The following is a 26,733-nucleotide window of genomic DNA, read 5'->3' as shown; positions in this document are numbered from 1 at the left end:
TCTGGAGTATGGGAGACTGGGCACGCGCTCCTCTGGAGGGGCTTTTCTTTTAGTGTGCCCTAGTCTGGTCATCTCCTTTCCTGGTGGTGGGCTGCTGTTGACACTGTAGATTTTTGTTTTGTTTGATCATTATACAGTGATGTAGGGCTTGGGCTTCGTGATTTGTGATTATTGTGGTGTGTGCTGCTGTATATATTGTATATGGGGATATAGATTTGGGTGTAGGTGTTAGGTTGGCTGGTGGGAAAAGGGGGGAAGTGGGTTTATCTTGTGGGACTATGGGACACTGGGTTGTTTGGGGGAAAAACTGGCACTGCCTGATCAGGCCTATGGACGTTGGACATGAACTGAGGCATGAGACGCAGGACCAGCTCTCAGGTCAGTGCGAGGGGTTGGGAATGGTGTGCTTGAGTGTGCTATTGTTTATATTGTTTGCTATTATTTAGTTTGGTGACCGGACCAGAAGGTGTAAGTACTTAATGTTAGTTATTATTAGTTATTATTCTGTATATATAATATGTGTGAGAGGAGAGGAAGAGCGGCTGGACCAGTGTTCATTATACTGATTATTTTCTGGCTGATATTTCTGTTTTGTTTTTGTTACTATTATTGTTATGTTTTTCATTTTTATAATAAAAGATCTACAGGATGTAACTCAGGATCAGTAATGTAATGTATGTACACAGTGACTGCACCAGCAGAATAGTGAGTGCAGCTCTGGAGTATAATGCAGGATGTAACTCAGGATCAGTACAGGATCAGTAATGTAATGTATGTACACAGTGACTGCACCAGCAGAATAGTGGGTGCAGCTCTGGAGTATAATACAGGATGTAACTCAGGATCAGTAATGTAATGTATGTACACAGTGACTGCACCAGCAGAATAGTGAGTGCCGCTCTGGAGTATAACACAGGATGTAACTCAGGGTCAGTAATGTAATGTATGTACACAGTGACTGCACCAGCAGAATAGTGAGTGCAGCTCTGGAGTATAATACAGGATGTAACTCAGGATCAGTAATGTAATGTATGTACACAGTGACTGCACCAGCAGAATGGTGAGTGCAGCTCTGGGGTATAAAACAGGGTGTAACTCAGGATCAGTAATGTAATGTATTTACACAGTGACTGCACCAGCAGAATAGTGAGTGCAGCTCTGGAGTATAACACAGGATGTAACTCAGGGTCAGTAATGTAATGTATGTACACAGTGACTGCACCAGCAGAATAGTGAGTGCAGCTCTGGAGTATAATACAGGATGTAACTCAGGATCAGTAATGTAATGTATGTACACAGTGACTGCACCAGCAGAATGGTGAGTGCAGCTCTGGGGTATAAAACAGGGTGTAACTCAGGATCAGTAATGTAATGTATTTACACAGTGACTGCACCAGCAGAATAGTGAGTGCAGCTCTGGAGTATAATACAGGATCTAACTCAGGATCAGTAATGTATGTACACAGTGACTGCACCAGCAGAATAGTGAGTGCAGCTCTGGGTATAATACAGGATGTAACTCAGGATCAGTAATTTAATGTATGTACACAGTGACTGAACCAGCAGAATAGTAAGTGCAGCTCTGGGGTATAATACAGGATGTAACTCAGGATCAGTACAGGATAAGTAGAAAGAACTCTGTGACCTATTTGACCTAAGTGGTGCACTTCTAATGACTATGTACAGGTCCTTCTCAAAAAATTAGCATATAGTGTTAAATTTCATTATTTACCATAATGTAATGATTACAATTAAACTTTCATATATTATAGATTCATTATCCACCAACTGAAATTTGTCAGGTCTTTTATTGTTTTAATACTGATGATTTTGGCATACAACTCCTGAAAACCCAAAAAACCTGTCTCAATAAATTAGCATATTTCACCCGTCCAATCAAATAAAAGTGTTTTTTAATAACAAACAAAAAAAACATCAAATAATAATGTTCAGTTATGCACTCAATACTTGGTCGGGAATCCTTTGGCAGAAATGACTGCTTCAATGCGGCGTGGCATGGAGGCAATCAGCCTGTGACACTGCTGAGATGTTATGGAGGCCCAGGATGCTTCAATAGCGGCCTTAAGCTCATCCAGAGTGTTGGGTCTTGTGTCTCTCAACTTTCTCTTCACAATATCCCACAGATTCTCTATGGGGTTCAGGTCAGGAGAGTTGGCAGGCCAATTGAGCACAGTAATACCATGGTCAGTAAACCATTTACCAGTGGTTTTGGCACTGTGAGCAGGTGCCAGGTCGTGCTGAAAAATGAAATCTTCATCTCCATAAAGCATTTCAGCCGATGGAAGCATGAAGTGCTCCAAAATCTCCTGATAGCTAGCTGCATTGACCCTGCCCTTGATGAAACACAGTGGACCAACACCAGCAGCTGACATGGCACCCCACACCATCACTGACTGTGGGTACTTGACACTGGACTTCAGGCATTTTGGCATTTCCTTCTCCCCAGTCTTCCTCCAGACTCTGGCACCTTGATTTCCGAATGACATGCAAAATTTGCTTTCATCAGAAAAAAGTACTTGGGACCACTTAGCAACAGTCCAGTGCTGCTTCTCTGTAGCCCAGGTCAGGCGCTTCTGCCGCTGTTTATGGTTCAAAAGTGGCTTTACCTGGGGAATGCGGCACCTGTAGCCCATTTCCTGCACACGCCTGTGCACGGTGGCTCTGGATGTTTCCACACCAGACTCAGTCCACTGCTTCCTCAGGTTCCCCAAGGTCTGGAATCGGTCCTTCTCCACAATCTTCCTCAGGGTCCGGTCACCTCTTCTCGTTGTACAGCGTTTTCTGCCACATTGTTTCCTTCCAACAGACTTACCATTGACGTGCCTTGATACAGCACTCTGGGAACAGCCTATTTGTTGAGAAATTTCTTTCTGGGTCTTACCCTCTTGCTTGAGGGTGTCAATGATGGCCTTCTTGACATCTGTCAGGTCGCTAGTCTTAAGGCCCCGTCTCACTAAGCGATTTACCAACGATCACGACCAGCGATACGACCTGGCCGTGATCGTTGGTAAGTCGCTGTGTGGTCGCTGGGGAGCTGTCACACAGACCGCTCTCCCCAGCGACCAACGATCAGGGGAACGACTTCGGCATCGTTGAAACTGTCTTCAACGATGCCGAAGTCCCCCTGCAGCACCCGGGTAACCAGGGTAAACATCGGGTTACTAAGCGCAGGGCCGCGCTTAGTAACCCGATGTTTACCCTGGTTACCAAAAAAAAACAAACAGTACATACTCGCCTTTCGGTGTCCAGGTCCCTTGCCGTCTGCTTCCTGCTCTGACTGAGCCGCCGTACACTGAGAGCAGAGCGCAGCGGTGACGTCACTGCTGTGCTCTCACTTCTCACTGTACGGCCGGCAGTCAGTGAGAGCAGGAAGCAGACGGCAAGGGACCTGACGGACATCAGAAGGCAAGTATGTACTGTTTTTTTTTTTTTACATTTACGCTGGTAACCAGGGTAAACATCGGGTTACTAAGCGCGGCCCTGCGCTTAGTAACCCGATGTTTACCCTGGTTACCAGTGAAGACATCGCTGGATCGGTGTCACACACACCGATTCAGCAATGTCAGCGGGGCCTCAACGACCAAAAAAAGGTCCAGGCCATTCCGACACGACCAGCGATCTCGCAGCAGGGGCCTGATCGCTGGTACGTGTCACACATAGCGAGATCGCTATGGAGGTCGCTGTTGCGTCACAAAACTTGTGACTCAGCAGCGATCTCGCTAGCGATCTCGCTATGTGAGACGGGGCCTTTACCCATGATGGGGGTTTTGAGTAATGAAGCAGGCAGGGAGTTTTTAAAAGCCTCAGGTATCTTTTGCATGTGTTTAGAGTTAATTAGTTGATTCAGAAGATTAGGGTAATAGGTCGTTTAGAGAACCTTTTCTTGATATGCTAATTTATTGAGACAGGTTTTTTGGGTTATCAGGAGTTGTATGCCAAAATCATCAGTATTAAAACAATAAAAGACCTGACAAATTTCAGTTGGTGGATAATGAATCTATAATATATGAAAGTTTAATTGTAATCATTACATTATGGTAAATAATGAAATTTAACACTATATGCTAATTTTTTGAGAAGGACCTGTATGTAATTAAAGTGTTTTTTTGCCTCAGCTTGCCAGGGGTGATGATTACAGCACATGATCGTTGCATCCAGTCATTGGTCGCAGCCGTTATGAATCACACGTGATTGTTGAGGCCAGAGATTTAGATCTCTCTCATCTCTTTCTAAAAATCCCTCATTTGCCTGGTATATATGTAACGGAATGCGGGATGGTAGTCGTGGGCGAGGTACTCATATTTCACACCTCGGCACCCTACATGAAGATGGGGGACCCTGGCTGGGTGTGTGGACTTTTGCTATGGGGGCATCAGTCCCTTGCAGTCTGCATGATACCAGTAACTTCAGCTGGCCAGAACCAGGTCTTACAAAGTTCAATGAGGGAGACCGCCACTTAAAAAGGAACGGTCTTTTACTGAACAATTACTTGGCAGGAATTATATACAACAGATAGCGATCGCGTAACATCATGAACATTTTTCTTACCACATGGAACATCTTCATACACATTTTCTCTATGCATCATTATTTAGTCCTGTCTTCACCACCACAAACTACGGTACTTCAGGAAGTTCCCTTGTCCCCAATGACGGTACTATAGTCAGTGAGAGTCCTGTACTTCAACCCGTGGATCCGGTCCTTTTTTCCCATAGGGGAACTACTTGGCCACTTTGGCCGTTACTCAGCTTCTCTGCTGGCCGACGCCTTGTAACTACCGTCTGTGGAACTCTCTTCGTCTCACGTTCCCTGATCCGTCCCGTCACCTTCTGTACTTGCAAGCTCGGTATTGCATTACTAGGTTTCCTGCCCAAGATCCCGTCTCCAGAGAATCACGCACACCTATGTCAATGTCACTTTCTCTTGCCTCTTTTCTGAATCTCGCTATCTGTTCCCTCGGTCTCCACTCACTCCAGGGACACCCACGTCATGCCACTCTGCCTACTTCTCAGACCATAGGTCTGCTCCTGCTGCAAGCTGGGCCCTATCTCACCTCCTGACTGGAAACTGTCTCTGTCTCTTTACTTTAGTCCCTCCCATCCTGGGCTAGTCCCAACCATCAACCCTAACTCTCCCTACTGTTGGGCAAAATACACCACCGTAACTAATATCACATGTCACAATACACATTACAACAACCCATGTGTCTTCCAGGGGAATCGTGGGCAGCATGTCTACCTCCTTATGTATAAGTTGATGAATCCTTTCAGTATTTTCCGTATAGAACATTGCCCCAATAACTGAACTGTCGTGAAAAATATTCTGGATTGTACCTGCTTGTGAGGGCTTTGTGAACACGAAGTTTCCTCAGTAAGATGTCCGGGATATTGGGCATGACATCAGATTCAGCTTCCCCTTTCTCCTCATCATCATCATCATCAGCAGACAGAGACTGGACAGGAGAAGAGCCTGAAACACCATTAGTTCAATAATGCCATTAATCAAACTTTCCATTTACGGTATCTGTATCCACACACACTACAAACATGATAATCTAATATCCACCAGAGGCAAAGTCCCTGGAAGATTCCTCTATAAAGTAACCTGCACTGCGCTGCGCCCCATAAATACATGAGGAGAGAACCTGCTGCCTCCATTGAGCCCGAGTCCATCCCTTCAAAAACCCAAGAAGAAGAAAACAAGTCTAAAAGTTTTAGAAACAGCTAATTACAGGATGTGAATAAGACGTCTGTCAACAGCTCTGGTTTCTTATCATTGGGGAACAGACAGGGATACTCCATGATGGAAATGTCACACATCAAGGCCCCATATATAAAATATCATGCAATACAGCAATATAGTCACATAAACAATCCTCCTACTTCACAATCATATTCTTAACACTAGGGGGAGTATAATAGCAGTTTTATTCTAGTATACAAGGGCAGTATTATAGTAGTTATATTCTTGTACATAGGAGCAGTATTATAGTAGTTATATTCTTGTAAATAGGGAGTATTATAGTAGTTATATTCTTCTACATAGGAGCAGTATTATAGTAGTTATATTCTTGTACATAGGAGCAGTATTATAGTAGTTATATTCTTGTACATAGGGAGCATTATTATAGTAGTTATATTCTTGTACATAGGGAGGAGTATTATAGTAGTTATATTAGTGTATATACAGGTCCTTCTCAAAAAATTAGCATATAGTGTTAAATTTCATTATTTACCATAATGTAATGATTACAATTAAACTTTCATATATTATAGATTCATTATCCACCAACTGAAATTTGTCAGGTCTTTTATTGTTTTAATACTGATGATTTTGGCATACAACTCCTGAAAACCCAAAAAACCTGTCTCAATAAATTAGCATATTTCACCCGTCCAATCAAATAAAAGTGTTTTTTAATAACAAACAAAAAAACCATCAAATAATAATGTTCAGTTATGCACTCAATACTTGGTCGGGAATCCTTTGGCAGAAATGACTGCTTCAATGCGGCGTGGCATGGAGGCAATCAGCCTGTGACACTGCTGAGATGTTATGGAGGCCCAGGATGCTTCAATAGCGGCCTTAAGCTCATCCAGAGTGTTGGGTCTTGCGTCTCTCAACTTTCTCTTCACAATATCCCACAGATTCTCTATGGGGTTCAGGTCAGGAGAGTTGGCAGGCCAATTGAGCACAGTAATACCATGGTCAGTAAACCATTTACCAGTGGTTTTGGCACTGTGAGCAGGTGCCAGGTCGTGCTGAAAAATGAAATCTTCATCTCCATAAAGCATTTCAGCCGATGGAAGCATGAAGTGCTCCAAAATCTCCTGATAGCTAGCTGCATTGACCCTGCCCTTGATGAAACACAGTGGACCAACACCAGCAGCTGACATGGCACCCCACACCATCACTGACTGTGGGTACTTGACACTGGACTTCAGGCATTTTGGCATTTCCTTCTCCCCAGTCTTCCTCCAGACTCTGGCACCTTGATTTCCGAATGACATGCAAAATTTGCTTTCATCAGAAAAAAGTACTTGGGACCACTTAGCAACAGTCCAGTGCTGCTTCTCTGTAGCCCAGGTCAGGCGCTTCTGCCGCTGTTTATGGTTCAAAAGTGGCTTTACCTGGGGAATGCAGCACCTACTGTAGCCCATTTCCTGCACACGCCTGTGCACGGTGGCTCTGGATGTTTCCACACCAGACTCAGTCCACTTCTTCCTCAGGTTCCCCAAGGTCTGGAATCGGTCCTTCTCCACAATTTTCCTCAGGGTCCGGTCACCTCTTCTCGTTGTACAGCGTTTTCTGCCACATTGTTTCCTTCCAACAGACTTACCATTGAGGTGCCTTGATACAGCACTCTGGGAACAGCCTATTTGTTGAGAAATTTCTTTCTGGGTCTTACCCTCTTGCTTGAGGGTGTCAATGATGGCCTTCTTGACATCTGTCAGGTCGCTAGTCTTACCCATGATGGGGGTTTTGAGTAATGAAGCAGGCAGGGAGTTTTTAAAAGCCTCAGGTATCTTTTGCATGTGTTTAGAGTTAATTAGTTGATTCAGAAGATTAGGGTAATAGGTCGTTTAGAGAACCTTTTCTTGATATGCTAATTTATTGAGACAGGTTTTTTGGGTTATCAGGAGTTGTATGCCAAAATCATCAGTATTAAAACAATAAAAGACCTGACAAATTTCAGTTGGTGGATAATGAATCTATAATATATGAAAGTTTAATTGTAATCATTACATTATGGTAAATAATGAAATTTAACACTATATGCTAATTTTTTGAGAAGGACCTGTATATGGCAGTATTATAGTAGTTATATTCTTGTACATAGGAGCAGTATTATAGTAGTTATATTCTTGTACATAGGAGCAGTATTATAGTAGTTATATTAGTGTATATATTTGGCAGTATTATAGTAGTTATATTATTATACATAGGAGCAGTATTATAGTAGTTATATTCTTGTACGTAGGAGCAGTATTATAGTAGTTATATTCTTGTACATAGGAGCAGTATTATAGTAGTTTTATTAGTGTATATATTTGGCAGTATTATAGTAGTTATATTATTATACATAGGAGCAGTATTATAGTAGTTATATTCTTGTACGTAGGAGCAGTATTATAGTAGTTATATTCTTGTATATACAGTATATGGCAGTATTATAGTAGTTATATTATTATACATAGGGGCAGCATTATAGTAGTTTTATTTTTGTACATAGAGGGTAGTATTATAGTGGTTATATTCTTGCGCCTTGAATCTGTCTTGGTTTCTATAAAGGTCAGCACAGGACACATACTAATTACGTGCATTATTCCTGCCCTGTCACTAGTTCGTTGTGATCTATTACACTGGGCTTTTCTCCTTTCCTGTATCAGTTGATAATATCGGTCCCAGGAGCTTTACAGTTTTGTTCCTCTGGTTCATTAGCAGGAACATATCGGAGACCTCCGGTGTCGTACCTCTTTCCTGTTCAGCCGCCTCACTGAGATCCGGGAGCTTCTGTCCTGTGAGGTTCTGACTTCTCATCAGTTTATGTTCCTGAACAGGAAATATAACGGTGATTAATAATTTTGGAAGTGGAGGATTATATATCATCATTTATAGGTTTTCTGTAATCAGGAAAAAAACAAACACAATAGTTTGGTGGAGTAGATTAGATCGTAATGTAAGTTTGGTGCAAGAAGGAGTCCACATCCCTCGCCTAATGTGGAGGAATCTGACTCAAACGTAGATGACTGAAGACCTCTAAGATATTCTTTAACATTTTGTTGACCATGACGTAATGGGGATGAAAGTATGGAGAGTGGGAGGGATGTAAGAGGGAGTGAGTGTTGAATGGTGAAGAATGGGAAAAATTAGAAAATTATGATGGATGATAACTAAGGATGGGATATTGGAAGTTGTGAGTTGAGGTGGATGCCACTGAGGACAAGCGTGAGATGTTGGTAGGTGAGGATGACATTGTGTTGGTGGAGGACTTATGATGGCTTATGAAGCTTCTCACACAATAACGCAATGAATTCCTTACATTTTGGGAAGACATTATGGAATGTGTCATGATAACTGCGGTGCTTATCACGTCCCCGTCATGACAATGTCACGGCACGACACAGGTTATTGGCAGCAAGTCAGGAAAGAAGTGTCCGGGAAGAAGGAGGATACTCTGTTGTGAGATACTCGGTCTGCGCACGCCTTGAGGCGGACACGCATTAATCAGGCTTTTCCTGTTTACAGGTTGGGTTACATTAGAATGGCCCGGTTTAGTCGCCCGCTTTGTGTGAGAGTAATAAATGTCACTCTGGACAGGGCGGATGTTCTTCCATTATTGAGATTAATTTCCCCTCTGGACCTGCATGTCATTTAGGGCTCATTCACACAGTCCGAGTGTTGTCCTTTAAAAATTTGTCAGCACTCAGACCAATGTTATTCAATGAGGCTGTGTGGATGAATGTTTTTTTTTTACTGACCGAATCTGTGTGTGAGAAAAAAAATTGCAGCATGCACTAGTTTCTTCCATAAATTGGATGACACTCATCCAATCAAGTCTATGGGTCCGCGAAAAAAATCAGATGCCTTACGGAGCCACAGTATAACATCCAATGTTTATGGATACATTGCAATTCTGTAGGAAACTGTAAATGGTCCTGTAAATTATTAAAAACTGCTGGTGTAAAAAAAAACAAAAACATATTGCACACAGAGTTTTGTGGATGAAACATTGAACTAATTTTTATACGCTCATAAGAACCTACATTAAGGGTACTTTGACACTGCGTTTAGTGGCCCCGTCAAGGCACATGTCCGACCCCCCCACTTGCACAAAACGGTGTTTGGACGTATGCGCTGACGAGGCAACAGACTGTAATGGTGACGGCAGAGCGAACGTGAGCTCTGCCGTGCACTTTTTTCGGGAGTGTACTCTTCCAGCATAATGGAAATCAATTCTCTGTGCATCAGGTTATGCTTTTACCCAGCTGCCAATCTAAAGAAGGAGAGCTGCAGTTTAAAGCATGTGGGAAGGACAGTTCAACAGCCTAAGTCTGAAGAACCATAGAGATCAGGCAGAATCCCACCGCTGCCACATGTGAGGAACCCGCACTTTGCCACCCGCCTGACGTCACTATTGCGTTAGATGAATCACATAATGCGGTCTCCCCACTATCATCAACGTGACATTCCGCACCCCCTGGAGACATGTATGGTCAGTTTTATACAGTTTTACACAGACACCTCCTGTCCACACGTGCCCAGGGAGGCACAGGGAGCAAGAGAATGTGGCTCATGCAGTAACTGACATGGCATCACACTCGCTCACGACCCTGACAGGCTGAGAGGCCCCTTTCACTAGCACCAGTGAAAACAGAGCACTGCCAGCCCGATAGGACTGCCACCAGTTCCTTGTTACATATAAGCCCGGTCTGTTAACGGGATTATATCGGGCCAGAAACCAGCCCCAGTAGCACGGAAAGTTAAATCGAGAAACGGACATGTGGATTTATGGATCGAGATAAAAGAGCAGCCCAAGGTTAAATTAAATGTTTAATCACCTTAAGGGCACAGTAGACTATACACAATGGTTATACATATACAGAGAAAAAACAATAGGCCATGCTTTACAGGAGCATTTAACCCCTTTGAGTCACTCCCCTCCTGCCCTCTGGGCTGAACCTAAATCCCCTCCCCTTGTTTCTAGAAGCTAAAAACTCCACAACCTAAGATGTCTCATAACATCTTAATGGAAAGTCCTAGGGAGGCAGTTTGGGTGCAATCGGATCCGGCCGGGCCCCTGCTACGTGTTAAAACCAAATACAGCTTTGCTATCTGGTTTTTACTAGGTGTTATATGTATCTCCATACCCCTTGGTGCTAAAACGAGTTGAGACCCAGGCAGGCGTTCGCCATGTTTTGGGGATCTTGGAAATATACACAATGTACGGCTAGGACATATAGTATCCTCATAACTCCTTATGGAATTATGTTTCTGGAATGTTCTAGAAGGGGTCTGCAGCTTCAGCAGGACTCTATATGGCAAGCAGGCTTTTGTAGTGCTCTGAGCAGGCCAAGGTGTGAGATCTGTTACTCACAGCCTCTGAGGCTTAACCCCTCCCCTGCTGAGCTAGGTGTCAGCTTTCTCCTTGAGGCTTTGAGAATATGAGCTTCTTGTCATTGCTGGACAAAGGAAAGACTTTTATAATCCCAGGCCAAATAAAATACAAATGATTGGCATGAAATTATATCTCCAATATTCTTCACATGGAGCAACTAAGGTGAGCAAGCATAGCCATCTCCTAATGTCCATAGCAGGTAATCCAGAGGGAGTGACTGCCAAAATAGAAAAGTCTGTGTTGTCTGTTATCTGTTCTGGGCTAGTCAGCGTAATTCACCTCTAGGATTGAAAAACCCTGTCCTAAAACATCATACAGTTGACAGTTTGCTACAATGTATCAGTGCAGGTAATGCTCTGTGACATAACACATAGACAGCGTAATTTTTCATGACCTGATATTTTGCTACAATGTATCAGTCAGTGCAGGTAAAATGGAGGATACTGGTTAAATGTAGGAGTGAAGTAAAAAATCTGTATTACGCCACAATCAGTACTTTACATCAGTATTTGTAAGCCAAAACCAGGAGTGGGTGATAAATGCAGACGTGGTAATGAGTTTCTATTATTCGTTTTCTCTAATTATCCCACTTTTGGTTTTGGCTTACAAATACTGATGTAAAATACTGACCAAATCCTGAGTGTGTGAATATGTCCTCACTGTGTAACCTGTCATATATCACCATCTACAATCCGAACCCATAATCCATATGAGAGGAGCACCCTCTAGTGGTCACCACAGTAATTATCCACCGCTCACAGCTGCAGCTGCATATAGCCAATTTCTGCTTTTCTTCAGCTTTTAGGAGTTTTCTGGTTTTAGGTAAGTCTTATTATTAGGAATATTTTCCTGTAGGCTATGTGCACATAGAATCTTTTCTGCAGAGTTTTCGGAGCAGAAATTAAAGCGAACCTGTCACCCCCAAAATCGATGGTGAGGTAAGCTCACCGTTATCAGGGGCTTATCTGCAGCATTCTGTAATGCTGTAGATAAGCCGCCGATGTTACCTGAAAGAGGAGAAAAAGACGTTAGATTATACTCACCCAGGGGCGGTCCCGCTCCGATGGGCGTCTCAGGCCCGGTACAGCGCCTCCCATCTTCATTCCATGACGTCCTCTTCTGGTCTTCACGCCGCTGCTTCGGTGCAGGCGTACTTTGCCCTGTTGAGGGCAGAGCAAAGTACTGCAGTGCGCAGGCTCCGGAAAGGCCAGAGAGGCCCAGCACCTGCACACTGCAGTACTTTGCTCTGCCCTCAACAGGGCAAAGTACGCCTGCACCGAAGCAGCGGCATGAAGACCAGAAGAGGACGTCATGGAATGAAGATGGGAGGCGCCGGAGCGGACCTGAGACACCCATTTGACCACGGACCGCAGTGGGACCGCCCCTGGGTGAGTATAATCTAACCTCTTTTTCTCATCTTTCAGGATACATCGGGGGCTTATCTACAGCATTACAGAATGCTGTAGATAATAAGCCCCTGATGCTGGTGAGCTTACCTCACCATCGATTTTGGGGGTGACAGGTTCCCTTTAAGCAAATTTGAGTTTTTGAAGAGTTCCCACTCAGTTTCTGCTCCAAAGCCACCTTAACAAAATCTGTGCTGTGTGCACATAACCTTAAAGGACTTGTGCAAAGTATGGAAGTTATCACCTATGCATAGTATGGGGGGATAACTCCCTGATGACTGAGGCTCCAGTAGCTGGGAATCCCACTGATCTTGAGAACAGAGCTCTGCAGAGTCCAGTGTGAATGGAGCTGAGATTCAGGATGCACTCTTTGCTTTATTTTCTATGAGACTGCCAGGTACATCTGAGCGCTGTAGTTGGCCATCTTCAGCAGTCCCATAAAGAACAATGGAGTAGAGGTTGGGCATACCGAAGATCTGCCCGTTCATAATGCTCCCAGCGGTTGGATCTCAGTGATCAGGATGTTATCGCCACTCCTAAGAATAGGAGATTATTTCCAAACCTGCTACAACCCTCTCACCTTTCTGCAAATCCATGTTATTCTTTGTGTAATAAAAGTTCTACAATTCCCCAATTTATTTTCCGCTTCGATTTTCCACGGTTTTTAAGATTTCTGCTGATCTAGTGATAACCTCACTTGTGTCAATTGGACATGTGGAGGCCTCTGAATATCAATGTTTCCATTCACTGACAGCAAGCAGCGATCTTGAAAATGGTGAAGAATTAAAAATCTGGAGCAAAAGAGAAATGACGCAAAATGTTTGCACAATTTGTAGCTGCACAAAAGTTATGCAACTTTTCCCATTTTTCCGTCAGTTGTACCAACTTTTTGAGAAGCGAACAGAGGTTAGCTTGAGGACGTGATATCGATCGCGGCCTGACAGATTCATTGTAATTTGGACCGTAAAAGTCTTGTGAAATGAAAGACAAGACAATAAGTGACTTAAAATAAAAACTTGTAAATGATGGATCTGGGTCAAAGACTATTGAAAAGTTACAGAACTTTCATCATGCGATGATGGTGCTTAGGATGGGGATCCCTTTAAGGCGAGTATAGACCCCTTATGAGCACATATGGTGGTCACTTACCTCCCTTAGTTTGGTCAGCTTCTGAAGTCGAACAGGTTGAATATGAAAATCCTTCAGCCCGGAGAACTTGGACAGTTTATCGTTACACTTATCATAACTGGGAACAAGGTCTTTTTCGGGTGACTCTAAACTGGATTTAGTTCTCTGTTCTGGTTCGACGCTGTCCCAGGAGAGGGCCCTCAGGAGCGGGGGCCTGTTCCCGGCCGTCACATGTTCCAAGCGGGATACAAACTTGGAGTCAACAGGGACTTGAGGTGACCCCGGGAATTGGAAAGCCACACTAGAAGCAGCCAGTCCCTCCGAGGGGCCTCCTCGAGGCGGGTCCCCAGGCTTCTTCAGGATGGATTTCTGGAGCTCCTGCTCAGGACCAATTCTGGTCTTTATAATAGAAGGTTTAGCGATATCAGGGGCCGGGGATTTATATGTGCCGCTCACGTGTTTCAGGGGGTCAAAGTTTTCCTTCTGTTCATAAAGGGTCTCCTTAGAAGCAGCTGTAAGACTTTGAGGACGCGGGGTGAGCCGGCCCTGAGAAATCTTCCTTTGGTCATTCTGTTTCCGATTCGTCAATCCCTTTGTTGCATTCTAGAACAATGGAAATTATTAATATGGTATTTAGGACTGGAGATGAGATGGCGCTCATGGAGAATCTCTGTACAGGGCAATAGAAAAGCTCTAATGCAATGTTATATCTTGTAATGACTGGATCCTTAATGTTACCACTTGCCATAATTTTTAATTTTTGTTACATGCAGCCGTTCTCCTGAATCCGGAGCTGTCTTTCTTTTGTTCCTGCGCCTCTTTGTTCCATAGATATGGCCCTTCCTTTGCTGTATATAAATCTAGCTCTTTATCCAACTGGGTGTGGTCTTTATGAAGACGCCCACAGAAAATAGTTGATAACCAGTCCCACTTGGTTAACAAGACTAGATTTACGTAAAGGGAAGAAGGGGACATATCTCAGGAAAGGAGAGGCGCAGGAACAAAAGAAAAACAGCGCTGGATTCAGGAGAACGGCGGCTTTTACGCAAAGTAAAAATAACATTTATTGCAAGTGACAGGTTCTCTTTAAATAGGTATCACGCTTAGTTGGCTGCGTCTTTAAGTAAGTATCACGGGGTGTAAACAATTCTCTGTGAGCCAAATACAGCAGCACACATCTCTCTTCTGTCCTGGACTCATCCCCATTCATACAATTAACCAGCCCCTCAGCTATGGGACTAGCCCAGGATGGGTTTTCTGCAAAATTTTATTAACAGCAACCAAAAATCTTGAGAACAGTAAGAAGATGAGACAAAAAGGGGTGAATTTATAAAAACTGGTTGGCAGGTGTCACGTCGCCTTATGTTCTGCTTCGTTACACATTGCTGAGAAATAGAAAAGTGTAGAAGCGAATTCTGCAGGAGCCACTTGAAGTTCGCCACTTGTTCCATTATTCCTCCTCCATCTAAATGTCTCCTGCAGCAGGGTCATGTCCTGAGCACGGTCCTGTGACTATACCACCGCTTTACAGTAAGCCGCAGATCACACCCCCAGCTGTGGAGGGCGCTCTCCCGTGTCCATTATAAGTCAGAAAGACTTGGAACATCCAATAACCTTTTTTTAATCTCAGTATTTGTGTTGTCTTACCTGTAGTAATGTTGCAGCTGCAGGGAAGACACTGGGATATGGATCAGGTCCTGTACATAGAAACAATAATAATAATTTTATTTCTATAGCGCCAACATATTCTGCAGCAGTTTACATTTTAGAGGGGACTGCCAAGAATCCTCCTATCTAAGGGTATGTGAACACATGAGTCTTTTACCCTCCGGCGTATCCGTATCGTTTTTGCTATAGGAAGACACTTCGGGGAAAACGGTGGCGGTCTTTTTCCTGACGTGTCTTTTTGCGTCAGGTTTTTTAGTTTTGGAAGAACGAACCAGCCATTTCTTTTAGCCGCTTAAAAGCTTTCAAAGCCTGAAGAGGTTAAAAGAAGTAATAAAAGACGGAACGCGAGCACAGCAAGGCGTTTTTATATTGCTGTGTAAATGTTCTTTTTGCTGTTTTTTTAGTTCTCTTTTACTTGGGTTCCAGGCGGAATCCGCCCGAAAATTATGCACATGCCCTAAAGGTCAGTGGCCATCTTAACCCTCTCCGGTGATTTTTTTTTTTCCCCCTTTGAAAGTCAACTTTAGCACAACAATGGCATTCATACTAGATCACCCTCCTCTTTGGTCACCTCCATGTTGGCTACCGGAGGAGGTGGATTTATTTCAGCCACTGTCGGCGTGTGTTGGGACCATGTCTTCACGCTCAGGGCTCCTTCTTTTCCAGATTGCTGAGCGTTCCTTCTGTCTGACCGCTCCGGATACCTAATATAGTCACAATAAAGAGGCTGATTCCCAGCGTGACACTAAATGCTGAAATGTGAAACAAGAGAAAGAGGAAAAAAATCCCGCGTGTCTGGCAACATGCTCCGAAATAAGTGGAATTCGGAGAGAACAATGTTTCCTCATTTATGTGAACTATTATTAGTCTGTCCTTTATGGAGATTTAAGTTGGATGGTGGGGGTGAAATTAGCAGATAAGTCACATCACTAAGTAACGGGGTAAACAGAGCGATTACAGATCAAGGAGAAGACGTCATCAGGACCCCAACACAGAGGAGCGGGAGATGACCGCCATTCATATGGAACATCAGACATACTGGAGATAGGGAAGAGACAGGGGCGGGATACAATCGGCTCTCATGGTCCATGTCTTAAAAGGATGGCCCTTTTGCAGAATCGGGAGCAATATGCCCACCCGTTCCCCTTTTGCTGAATTGACCCGTATCTGCGTTCTTAGGATGCAGATACTATGGAAGATAGGGAAGCAACATGTAATGCCGTTGTTGCAATGGCATCTTCACGACAATGTGAGAGCGTTAACCGGTGAATATACTAAGGGTGCAGCATGATGCATAGATTACTCGGGGGGCATAGTGTATGAGGCACAACCAGTGTAATTAGGAGAAACTATATGAGGATGTGCTAAAAGCAAGAAGTCATCTTGACGGCAAACTTTGCCGACCAGACTCGAGGTCAGGAGAACTTTCTTCTATGACAGTAGCATTTAAAACTGTGCAAAGGAAAGGTCTTAGCATTTACAGTGCCACCAATAATCATGCCAGCCGGTCACGGCACCCAGAACCGTTCACGCCATCCATAGTAACCCATAGCATTGCTTTACAGAACCGGGTAAACCAGTCAGGGGCATCATAAGAACTTTTGGGGTCCCATAGCAAAGTCAAGAATGGGTCCCTGCCTTGTATATGGTAATGTGAAGTATTGCAAAAAATAGCAAATCTAATTCAACTTGGGCAGCAACCAAAGGCTGTAAGGTGTCCTGTATGAGATCAGCCGATCCCAGGAGAGCCCACGTAGTAGGGTGAAACAGCGGTTGGCTACCGTTCTAGTTACTGTGCCAATCCAAAGCCACTGACTATAGAACCCCAGACTTTAGCCTTGATATTTCCAAACAATTGATGAGCATTTGATGTTTTTTTGTACCTGGTGCTGCCGGAAAGGTGAAGGAGTTGCTCCGAGATGACACTGGAGACACTTTGGGGCTCGGTGATGGGGAAGAGACTGGCAAGGAAAAAATAAGAGAAAGTCTTGTTATAGTGGCATTGTCCAAGTATAAAATATATTATAATGACAGATAACATTTTACTGTACCAGGAGGTTTTAGGTTAAAAAAATAACCCCTTAATACACAAAGCACCTGTGGGCGAGTCAGAGAGGCTGCATCTCGAGCGTCGTCCCCGTCGGGTTAGGAATTTTTCACTGACTTTTTTGGCTTCTTCCAATAACTGCAGGTTTTTCCTCTTGTCCTCCTCTGATATCCTAAGGTCGGGTAGACTGCCGTGGACCAGGTCGATCACATGGCCATTGTTATCTGAAGGAGAAAAGTGTGAGCTGCTGGAGCAGAATTTAGTGCTACCATATGTTTACAGGGACAGAAAACGGAACATATCAAGATATCTCCTCCAAGCTCTGTCTATGATGGGCCAGGCTGGGCATTTTTTTTTGTTGCACATGTAAAGAGCGGCGTCTGTCAGTTGGAGTAAGGAAAATAATGTATCGATAATGGCTTCTCCTGTGTCTTTTGTAACTTTCTTTCTTTTGCTCATGATTTATGTTGTTTTCTTAAATATACTGTATATATATATATATATATATATATATATATATATATATATATATATATACAGTATATTTAAGAAAATAACATAAATCATGAGCAAAAGAAAGAAAGTATACTGTATATAGATAGGTAGATAGATAGATAGATAGATAGATAGATAGATAGATAGATAGATAGATAGATAGATAGATAGATAGATATTTCAAGACAAGATTATTAGAAAAGGAGCAGTTGATGCTGATGGCGGATTTCGGTGGCTCACATTTTAGCCTGATATGTAGAGGTGTCTTTTTTCCAGAATTTTTTAATTTTTTGCATTACATAAACATGCACTAAAAGTCACTTTTCCGTGATTATTACTGCATTGTTGTTAAATGCATTTTAGGATACTTCTGCTCTTGTCACAATGCAAAATGTTGGAAACCACTTTTGGGCAATGTGTAAAAATCTCTTTTGACAATGCTATGTCACAGGGACCACCCTATCCCCAAGCGGACGCCTTGTGCGGACCATCCACAATTACAGATAAGAAACACTTGACCCTTGGCAAGAATTGTATCCAAGGAAGAATGACCTCTATAGGGCTTTGTACACAGGACGCCCTCCGCTTCCCTCCTCTCTGCGGCGTCCACACACACACACAGTGCTCCTGGCACTTCAGCCGTTGTCACACTGTGATGTTTTGGAGACTGTTCTGGTAAACATTGTGAAGTGTTCCTCTCCTGCTGCGGGTGGCATGTCTTGGCAGTCTATGCGCATATTTTTAAGTATTTACCATTGGGATGGAAACCCACCCTTGAAGCGTTTGCCAAGATGTAATGACCGCACGTATGCCCGGCCACCCATTATTACTAAGACATCATTAATTGATGGGTGAGGGGGAAAATCAAAGTTTAGGGTCGAGATGGTAAGAATGTTTACCAATTTTTGTTTTCCTAAGACATGTTATCTCCTCTTATCCCTCAGAGGATCACTAAGGTAAGAGGGCCATCATAATCCCCCAACAGAGACGTGGGCGATCTTACCGACAGATATCAAGGAGTTTGCGGAAGAGATCGATGATCTGGCCTGGCGACTGGATCTAAAGGACGGACTGTGAGGTCTGCGGGAGAAATTCAAAAGATCTGACCGTGTAATGCAATATATGTAAATGAGAATTAATATAATATGTAAAAAAAGATACATTAATTAGAAAAACTCAACCATTGTCTTGAGATATCATCAGAACGGTAACAGCTGCTTACCGGATTCTTTCAAGACAGTTTTCTTCTATAGAATTTCCTGGTTCTGGTAGAATTATAGATGGTGGGATGAAGGCTCTGCCGTCAGATGCTGCATCCTGAGAAGAAGCACACCAATGCAATATATAACTTATAGAATGACAGCTAAAAGGCTATCAACGATTACCGTAACTGCTTGATATATATTGTGAGGGGGTGAGGGAAATCATATACGAGGGTCATTATGTGTCCCCCAGGATGTGCATAAAAGCATACTGAGCCTGCTAGAGTGCTTTGTAACTACAGCCACAGCTGTGATTACAAAGCAAAATAAAAGAGAGATTGGATTTGGTCAAACTATTTGACCAAGTCAGAATTAAGAAGACTTGACTTGGCTTTTATTTTTGGAGAGATCTGCAGGAAGGTAATGGGGCGGTTCTCTCCCTCCGTTCTTGGTTTTGGGAATGGCCCATGGCCACGATTCTCATTTGTCCTTGTGCAGGCATGTACTCCGGAGGACAGAGAATGAACTTCAATCCAATATTGCAGCCAGCATGCAGCCAGCGGGTAAGGAAAGGGTGAATCAAACACCCGAAAACCCCGCCCATATGACTGAAAATTGTTCCCTCCAAATTCAGGTGACAGAGTCCCTTTAAACTTTCAGTTAAGGTTTGGGTGTTTCAGTGTTTGGATTGCATGAAGCAGAGCAGGAGGCTCTGTGCAGGATAAGGGCAGTACGAGTCTGAACACAGGCCACAGAAGGCAGAGCTGTTGACGCACCCACGAATGACACAACGGTGCAGTCGCCCAAGGCAACAGATGTGATACGAACTGTTACGGATTATCCGGCTGCGAACCAGATGATAAAGTTTGAGTTATTTTTGTAAGTTCCCAAAATAAATACGTGTAAATTGGGATAGCCTGGGTCACTGCCTCTTTAACACGCTGTTGTGAAAGCTTCTGCATTACCATATATATATATATATATATATATATATATATATATATATATATATATATATATACACATACACGATACAGTACCACTTCTGTATAGTATATTGAATGTAATCCTCAGTATCTGTATCAGTCTTTATGTATATCTCCTGTCCTGTACACTGGGTGTAATTCTCTGTATCTGTATTGTTCTGTACATATACACTGCACAGTACCACTTCTCCTGTCCTGTATACTGGGTGTAATTCTCGTATCTGTATTATTCTGTATATATACACTGCACAGTACCACTCCTCCTGTCCTGTATACTGGGTGTAATTCTCAGTATCTGTATACTGTATATATACCCTGCACAGTACCACTTCTCCTGTCCTGTATACTGGGTGTAATTCTCAGTATCTGTATTATTCTGTATATACACTGCACAGTACCACTTCTCCTGTCCTGTATACTGGGTGTAATTCTCAGTATCTGTATTATTCTGTATATACACTGCACAGTACCACTTCTCCTGTCCTGTATACTGGGTGTAATTCTCAGTATCTGTATTATTCTGTATATACACTGCACAGTACCACTTCTCCTGTCCTGTATACTGGGTGTAATTCTCAGTATCTGTATTATTCTGTATATATACACTGCACAGCACCACTTCTCCTGTCCTGTATACTGGGTGTAATTCTCAGTATCTGTATTATTCTGTATATATATACACTGCACAGTACCACTCCTCCTGTCCTGTATACTGGGTGTAATTCTCAGTATCTGTATTATTCTGTATATACACTGCACAGTACCACTTCTCCTGTCCTGTATACTGGGTGTAATTCTCAGTATCTGTATTATTCTGTATATATACACTGCACAGCACCACTTCTCCTGTCCTGTATACTGGGTGTAATTCTCAGTATCTGTATTATTCTGTATATATACACTGCACAGTACCACTCCTCCTGTCCTGTATACTGGGTGTAATTCTCAGTATCTGTATTATTCTGTATATATACACTGCACAGTACCACTCCTCCTGTCCTGTATACTGGGTGTAATTCTCAGTATCTGTATTATTCTGTATATATACACTGCACAGCACCACTCCTCCTGTCCTGTATACTGGTGTAATTCTCAGTATCTGTATTATTCTGTATATATACACTGCACAGTACCACTCCTCCTGTCCTGTATACTGGGTGTAATTCTCAGTATCTGTATTATTCTGTATATATACACTGCACAGTACCACTCCTCCTGTCCTGTATACTGGGTGTAATTCTCAGTATCTGTATACTGTATATACACACTGCACAGTACCACTTCTCCTGTCCTGTATACTGGGTGTAATTCTCAGTATCTGTATTATTCTGTATATATACACTGCACAGCACCACTCCTCCTGTCCTGTATACTGGGTGTAATTCTCAGTATCTGTATTATTCTGTATATATACACTGCACAGTACCACTCCTCCTGTCCTGTATACTGGGTGTAATTCTCAGTATCTGTATTATTCTGTATATATACACTGCACAGCACCACTCCTCCTGTCCTGTATACTGGTGTAATTCTCAGTATCTGTATTATTCTGTATATATACACTGCACAGTACCACTCCTCCTGTCCTGTATACTGGGTGTAATTCTCAGTATCTGTATTATTCTGTATATATACACTGCACAGTACCACTCCTCCTGTCCTGTATACTGGGTGTAATTCTCAGTATCTGTATTATTCTGTATATATACACTGCACAGTACCACTTCTCCTGTCCTGTATACTGGGTGTAATTCTCAGTATCTGTATTATTCTGTATATATACACTGCACAGTACCACGTCTCCTGTCCTGTATACTGGGTGTAATTCTCAGTATCTGTATACTGTATATATACACTGTACAGCACCGCTCCTCCTGTCCTGTATACTGGGTGTAATCCTCAGTATCTGTATTATTCTGTATATATACACTGCACAGTACCACTCCTCCTGTCCTGTATACTGGGTGTAATTCTCAGCATCTGTATTATTCTGTATATATACACTGCACAGTACCACTCCTCCTGTCCTGTATACTGGGTGTAATTCTCAGTATCTGTATTATTCTGTATATATACACTGCACAGTACCACTTCTCCTGTCCTGTATACTGGGTGTAATTCTCAGTATCTGTATTAGTATTACATACCTCCCAACCGTCCCGATTTCAGCGGGACAGTCCCGCTTTGGCACCGGGGTCCCGCTGTCCCGCTTCGGGCATTTAAAATCCCGAATTTGCGGCCGCCGGTGAAGCCCCGCCCACTTCCGGGACGTAGAGAGAGCCTGTTTTTTTTTTTTTTTATATAAAAGCTGCCTCCTGACCGCCCGCGCAACACCCCCCCCCCCTCCCGCCCCCTGTGCGGCGCTGCCACGCTGAAGGAGAGAGCCTGCAGCAATCAAGAAGAAAGGTCAGCGATTCACTACCTCTGGCTGTGTGTGCACGGAGCTCCGGCTTCTGCTCTTAGCTGCTATCCCGGCAGAGAAGGAGAGACGGGGGAGGTGCCGGGATAGTGCAGAGCTGTGAGCAGGAGACTGAAGACTTCAGCAGAGAGCTGCACATGGACATCAGCCGCCCCTGCATCACAGAGGAGATTGTGTGTGTGTGATGTGTGTGATGGCTGCGTGTGTGTGTGTGTGTGATGGCTGGGTGTGTGTGTGTGATGGCTGTGTGTGTGTGATGGCTGCGTGTGTGTGTGTGTGATGGCTGCGTGTGTGTGATGGCTGCGTGTGTGTGTGTGATGGCTGTGTGTGTGTGATGGCTGCGTGTGTGTGTGTGTGATGGCTGCGTGTGTGTGATGGCTGCGTGTGTGTGTGTGATGGCTGTGTGTGTGTGATGGCTGCGTGTGTGTGTGTGTGATGGCTGCGTGTGTGTGTGTGTGATGGCTGCGTGTGTGTGTGTGATGGCTGCGTGTGTGTGTGATGGCTGCGTGTGTGTGTGTGATGGCTGCGTGTGTGTGTGTGATGGCTGCGTGTGTGTGTGATGGCTGCATGTGTGATGGCTGCGCGTGTGTGTGTGTGTGTGATGGCTGCGTGTGTGTGTGTGATGGCTGTGTGTGTGATGGCTGCGTGTGTGTGTGATGGCTGCGTGTGTGTGTGTGATGGCTGCGTGTGTGTGATGGCTGCGTGTGTGTGATGGCTGCGTGTGTGTGATGGCTGCGTGTGTGTGATGGCTGCGTGTGTGTGTGATGGCTGTGTGTGTGTGATGGCTGCGTGTGTGTGATGGCTGCGTGTGTGATGGCTGTGTGTGTGTGATGGCTGTGTGTGTGTGATGGCTGTGTGTGTGTGATGGCTGTGTGTGTGTGATGGCTGCGTGTGTGTGATGGCTGCGTGTGTGTGTGATGGCTGCGTGTGTGTGTGTGTGTGATGGCTGCGTGTGTGATGTCTGCGTGTGTGTGTGATGGCTGCATGTGTGTGTGATGGCTGCGTGTGTGTGTGTGTGTGATGGCTGCGTGTGTGTGTGTGATGGCTGTGTGTGTGTGATGGCTGCGTGTGTGTGTGTGTGATGGCTGCGTGTGTGTGATGGCTGCGTGTGTGTGTGTGATGGCTGTGTGTGTGTGATGGCTGCGTGTGTGTGTGATGGCTGCGTGTGTGTGTGTGTGATGGCTGCGTGTGTGTGTGTGATGGCTGCGTGTGTGTGTGATGGCTGCGTGTGTGTGTGTGATGGCTGCGTGTGTGTGTGATGGCTGCGTGTGTGTGTGATGGCTGCATGTGTGATGGCTGCGCGTGTGTGTGTGTGTGTGATGGCTGCGTGTGTGTGTGTGATGGCTGTGTGTGTGATGGCTGCGTGTGTGTGTGATGGCTGCGTGTGTGTGTGTGATGGCTGCGTGTGTGTGATGGCTGCGTGTGTGTGATGGCTGCGTGTGTGTGATGGCTGCGTGTGTGTGATGGCTGCGTGTGTGTGTGATGGCTGTGTGTGTGTGATGGCTGCGTGTGTGTGATGGCTGTGTGTGTGTGATGGCTGTGTGTGTGTGATGGCTGTGTGTGTGTGATGGCTGTGTGTGTGTGATGGCTGTGTGTGTGTGATGGCTGCGTGTGTGTGATGGCTGCGTGTGTGTGTGATGGCTGCGTGTGTGTGTGTGTGTGATGGCTGCGTGTGTGATGTCTGCGTGTGTGTGTGATGGCTGCATGTGTGTGTGATGGCTGCGTGTGTGTGTGATGGCTGCGTGTGTGTGTGTGATGGCTGCGTGTGTGTGTGTGTGATGGCTGCGTGTGTGTGTGTGTGATGGCTGCGTGTGTGTGTGATGGCTGCGTGTGTGATGCATTTGTGTCAAAGCTGCATGTGTTTGTGAGCTGCGTGCGTGTGAGCTGCGTGCCTGTGTGTGAGCTGCGTGCCTGTATGTCATTATACAGTATGGAGCATCATGTGTGGTCATTATACAATATGGAGCATCATGTGCGGTCATTATACAGTATGGAGCATCATGTGCGGTCATTATACAGTATGGAGCATTATGTGTGGCCATTATACAGTATGGAGCATCATGTGCGGTCATTATACAGTATGGAGCATCATGTGCGGTCATTATACAATATGGAGCATCATGTGCGGTCATTGTACAGTATGGAGCATCATGTGCGGTCATTATACAGTATGGAGCATCATGTGCGGTCATTATACAGTATGGAGCATCATGTGTGGCCATTATACAGTATGGAGCATCATGTGCGGCCATTATACAGTATGGAGCATCATGTGTGGCCATTATACAGTATGGAGCATCATGTGCGGCCATTATACAGTATGGAGCATCATGTGCGGTCATTATACAGTCTGGAGCATCATGTGCGGTCATTATACAGTCTGGAGCATCATGTGCGGTCATTATACAGTCTGGAGCATCATGTGCGGTCATTATACAGTCTGGAGCATCATGTGCGGTCATTATACAGTCTGGAGCATCATGTGCGGTCATTATACAGTCTGGAGCATCATGTGCGGTCATTATACAGTATGGAGCATCATTTGCGGTCATACAGTATGGAGCATCATGTGCGGTCATTATACAGTATGGAGCATCATGTGCGGTCATTATACAGTATGGAGCATCATGTGGGGTCATTATACAGTATGGAGCATCATGTGCGGTCATTATACAGTCTGGAGCATCATGTGCGGTCATTATACAGTATGGAGCATCATTTGCGGTCATACAGTATGGAGCATCATGTGTGTTCATTATACAGTATGGAGCATCATGTGTGGCCATTATACAGTATGGAGCGTCATGTGTGTTCATTATACAGTATGGAGCATCATGTGTGGCCATTATACAGTATGGGGCACTGTGTGGCCATATTTTTTTGTTTATAATTATTGTATATGAAACAGTGTGATCGGCAGTGCTAAATGGGTGTGGTTGGGATGTGGATATGGGTGTGACTAATTATGAATGGGTGTGGTCAGAGGCGTGGCCTAAAATTTGCCGCGGCGCGCAAAGCGCGCCGCAAACTTTGTCCCTCTTTCCCATCTTCAAAAGTTGGGAGGTATGACTCACCTCCGCTCCGCGCTGGATGAACAGCGAGAATGAACAGCCAGGATGAGGCAGCTCGGCCACTCCCACACTGATAGCAGGGGCGCCGCGCTCTCGGCTGAGCACGGGCGCTCCCTGAGACAGTGATCAAAGAGCTAAGCACACACACTATCACTGTCAGACTAGGCTGCCTGGCTGTTGCCAATTTCAATGCTGGACAGGACAGGCTGCAGTCTAGTCTGACAGTGGTAGCAGTATAGCAAAAATGCCCACCCCCTGCCTATGGATTAGTCCTTCCCTTCCCAGCAGCCCCATTTAGCAGTCTGAGCGCGCTCAGACTCAGAGGGCAGAGGGCACTGACACACTGAACAGGTGAGGGGGTCTGAGGGATGGGATGGGTTGGGCTAGCCTTTTTTTTTGGATGGGGACCCCCACACCTGCCCCCCCCCCAACCACCCTTGGGGCATGCTGATTTGGCATGCCCCACAGCATGAAACCCGGGAGGGGGCCCAGCTGACTTACCTCATCTTTGGCAGTCTGGTGGCATCCTCACCCAGGCGAGAAGTGTTGGAAAGAGTTATGGCAGTAACTGTATACCTGGCAACCAATAATTTAGCTTTTCGAGGATCGTCAAATACATTGTTTACACCAAATAATGGACATTTCCTTGGGCTTATAGAGCTTCTTGGAAAATTTGAACCAGTAATGAGAGATCATTTAAAACGAATTACTTCCCAGGAAATCCATACACATTACTGTGGAAATTTAATTCAAAATGAAATTATCTGCTTGATGGCCTCTCAGGTGAAGAAATGTATTCTAGAAAAAGCCAAAAGATCTAAGTATTTTTCAATAATGTTGGACTGCACACAAGATGCAGGTCACACTGAACAGTTGTCATACACCTTAAGATTTGTTGATATAGATGATGATCACGTAGCAATAAAGGAACATTTTATTGGCTATCGTCCTGCTACTGATACATCTGGGGAAAGTCTCGCCAATCTCCTTTTAGAAGAGATTAGTAAATGTGACCTGGAATTAGAAAATGAACTGGCAGAAAAGCTGAATTATTCGGAAGCTATTAATGCTTTTGCAGCGGCTAAATCTAGAAGAGTCAGTTTCTCATAAATCTGCAACCTACAATTTTTAGGATCTGTTTCCAAAATAATTAATAGATATTATTTACCTA

At 44.3% G+C, this 26,733-nt stretch overlaps 1 protein-coding gene across 1 annotated transcript in view; it reads right to left on the bottom strand.

Annotated features, from left to right (window-relative positions):
- Positions 1–26,733, bottom strand: part of IRAG1 (inositol 1,4,5-triphosphate receptor associated 1) — a 248,099-nt gene that overhangs the window by 49,528 nt on the left and 171,838 nt on the right. Inside the window, exons 3-10 of the mRNA XM_077287276.1 lie at positions 19,107–19,201; positions 18,888–18,964; positions 17,440–17,613; positions 17,226–17,303; positions 15,322–15,371; positions 13,696–14,277; positions 8,496–8,574; positions 5,355–5,490 (exon numbers count right to left, since the gene is read on the bottom strand). Coding sequence (XP_077143391.1) covers positions 5,355–5,490; positions 8,496–8,574; positions 13,696–14,277; positions 15,322–15,371; positions 17,226–17,303; positions 17,440–17,613; positions 18,888–18,964; positions 19,107–19,201 — 1,271 coding nt within the window. The remainder of the gene's footprint in view (positions 1–5,354; positions 5,491–8,495; positions 8,575–13,695; positions 14,278–15,321; positions 15,372–17,225; positions 17,304–17,439; positions 17,614–18,887; positions 18,965–19,106; positions 19,202–26,733) is intronic.

Source organism: Ranitomeya variabilis, chromosome 2, assembly GCF_051348905.1.
Source record: "Ranitomeya variabilis isolate aRanVar5 chromosome 2, aRanVar5.hap1, whole genome shotgun sequence".
Lineage (NCBI taxonomy): Eukaryota > Metazoa > Chordata > Amphibia > Anura > Dendrobatidae > Ranitomeya > Ranitomeya variabilis.
This window is presented reverse-complemented; position numbering and strand designations above follow the sequence as displayed.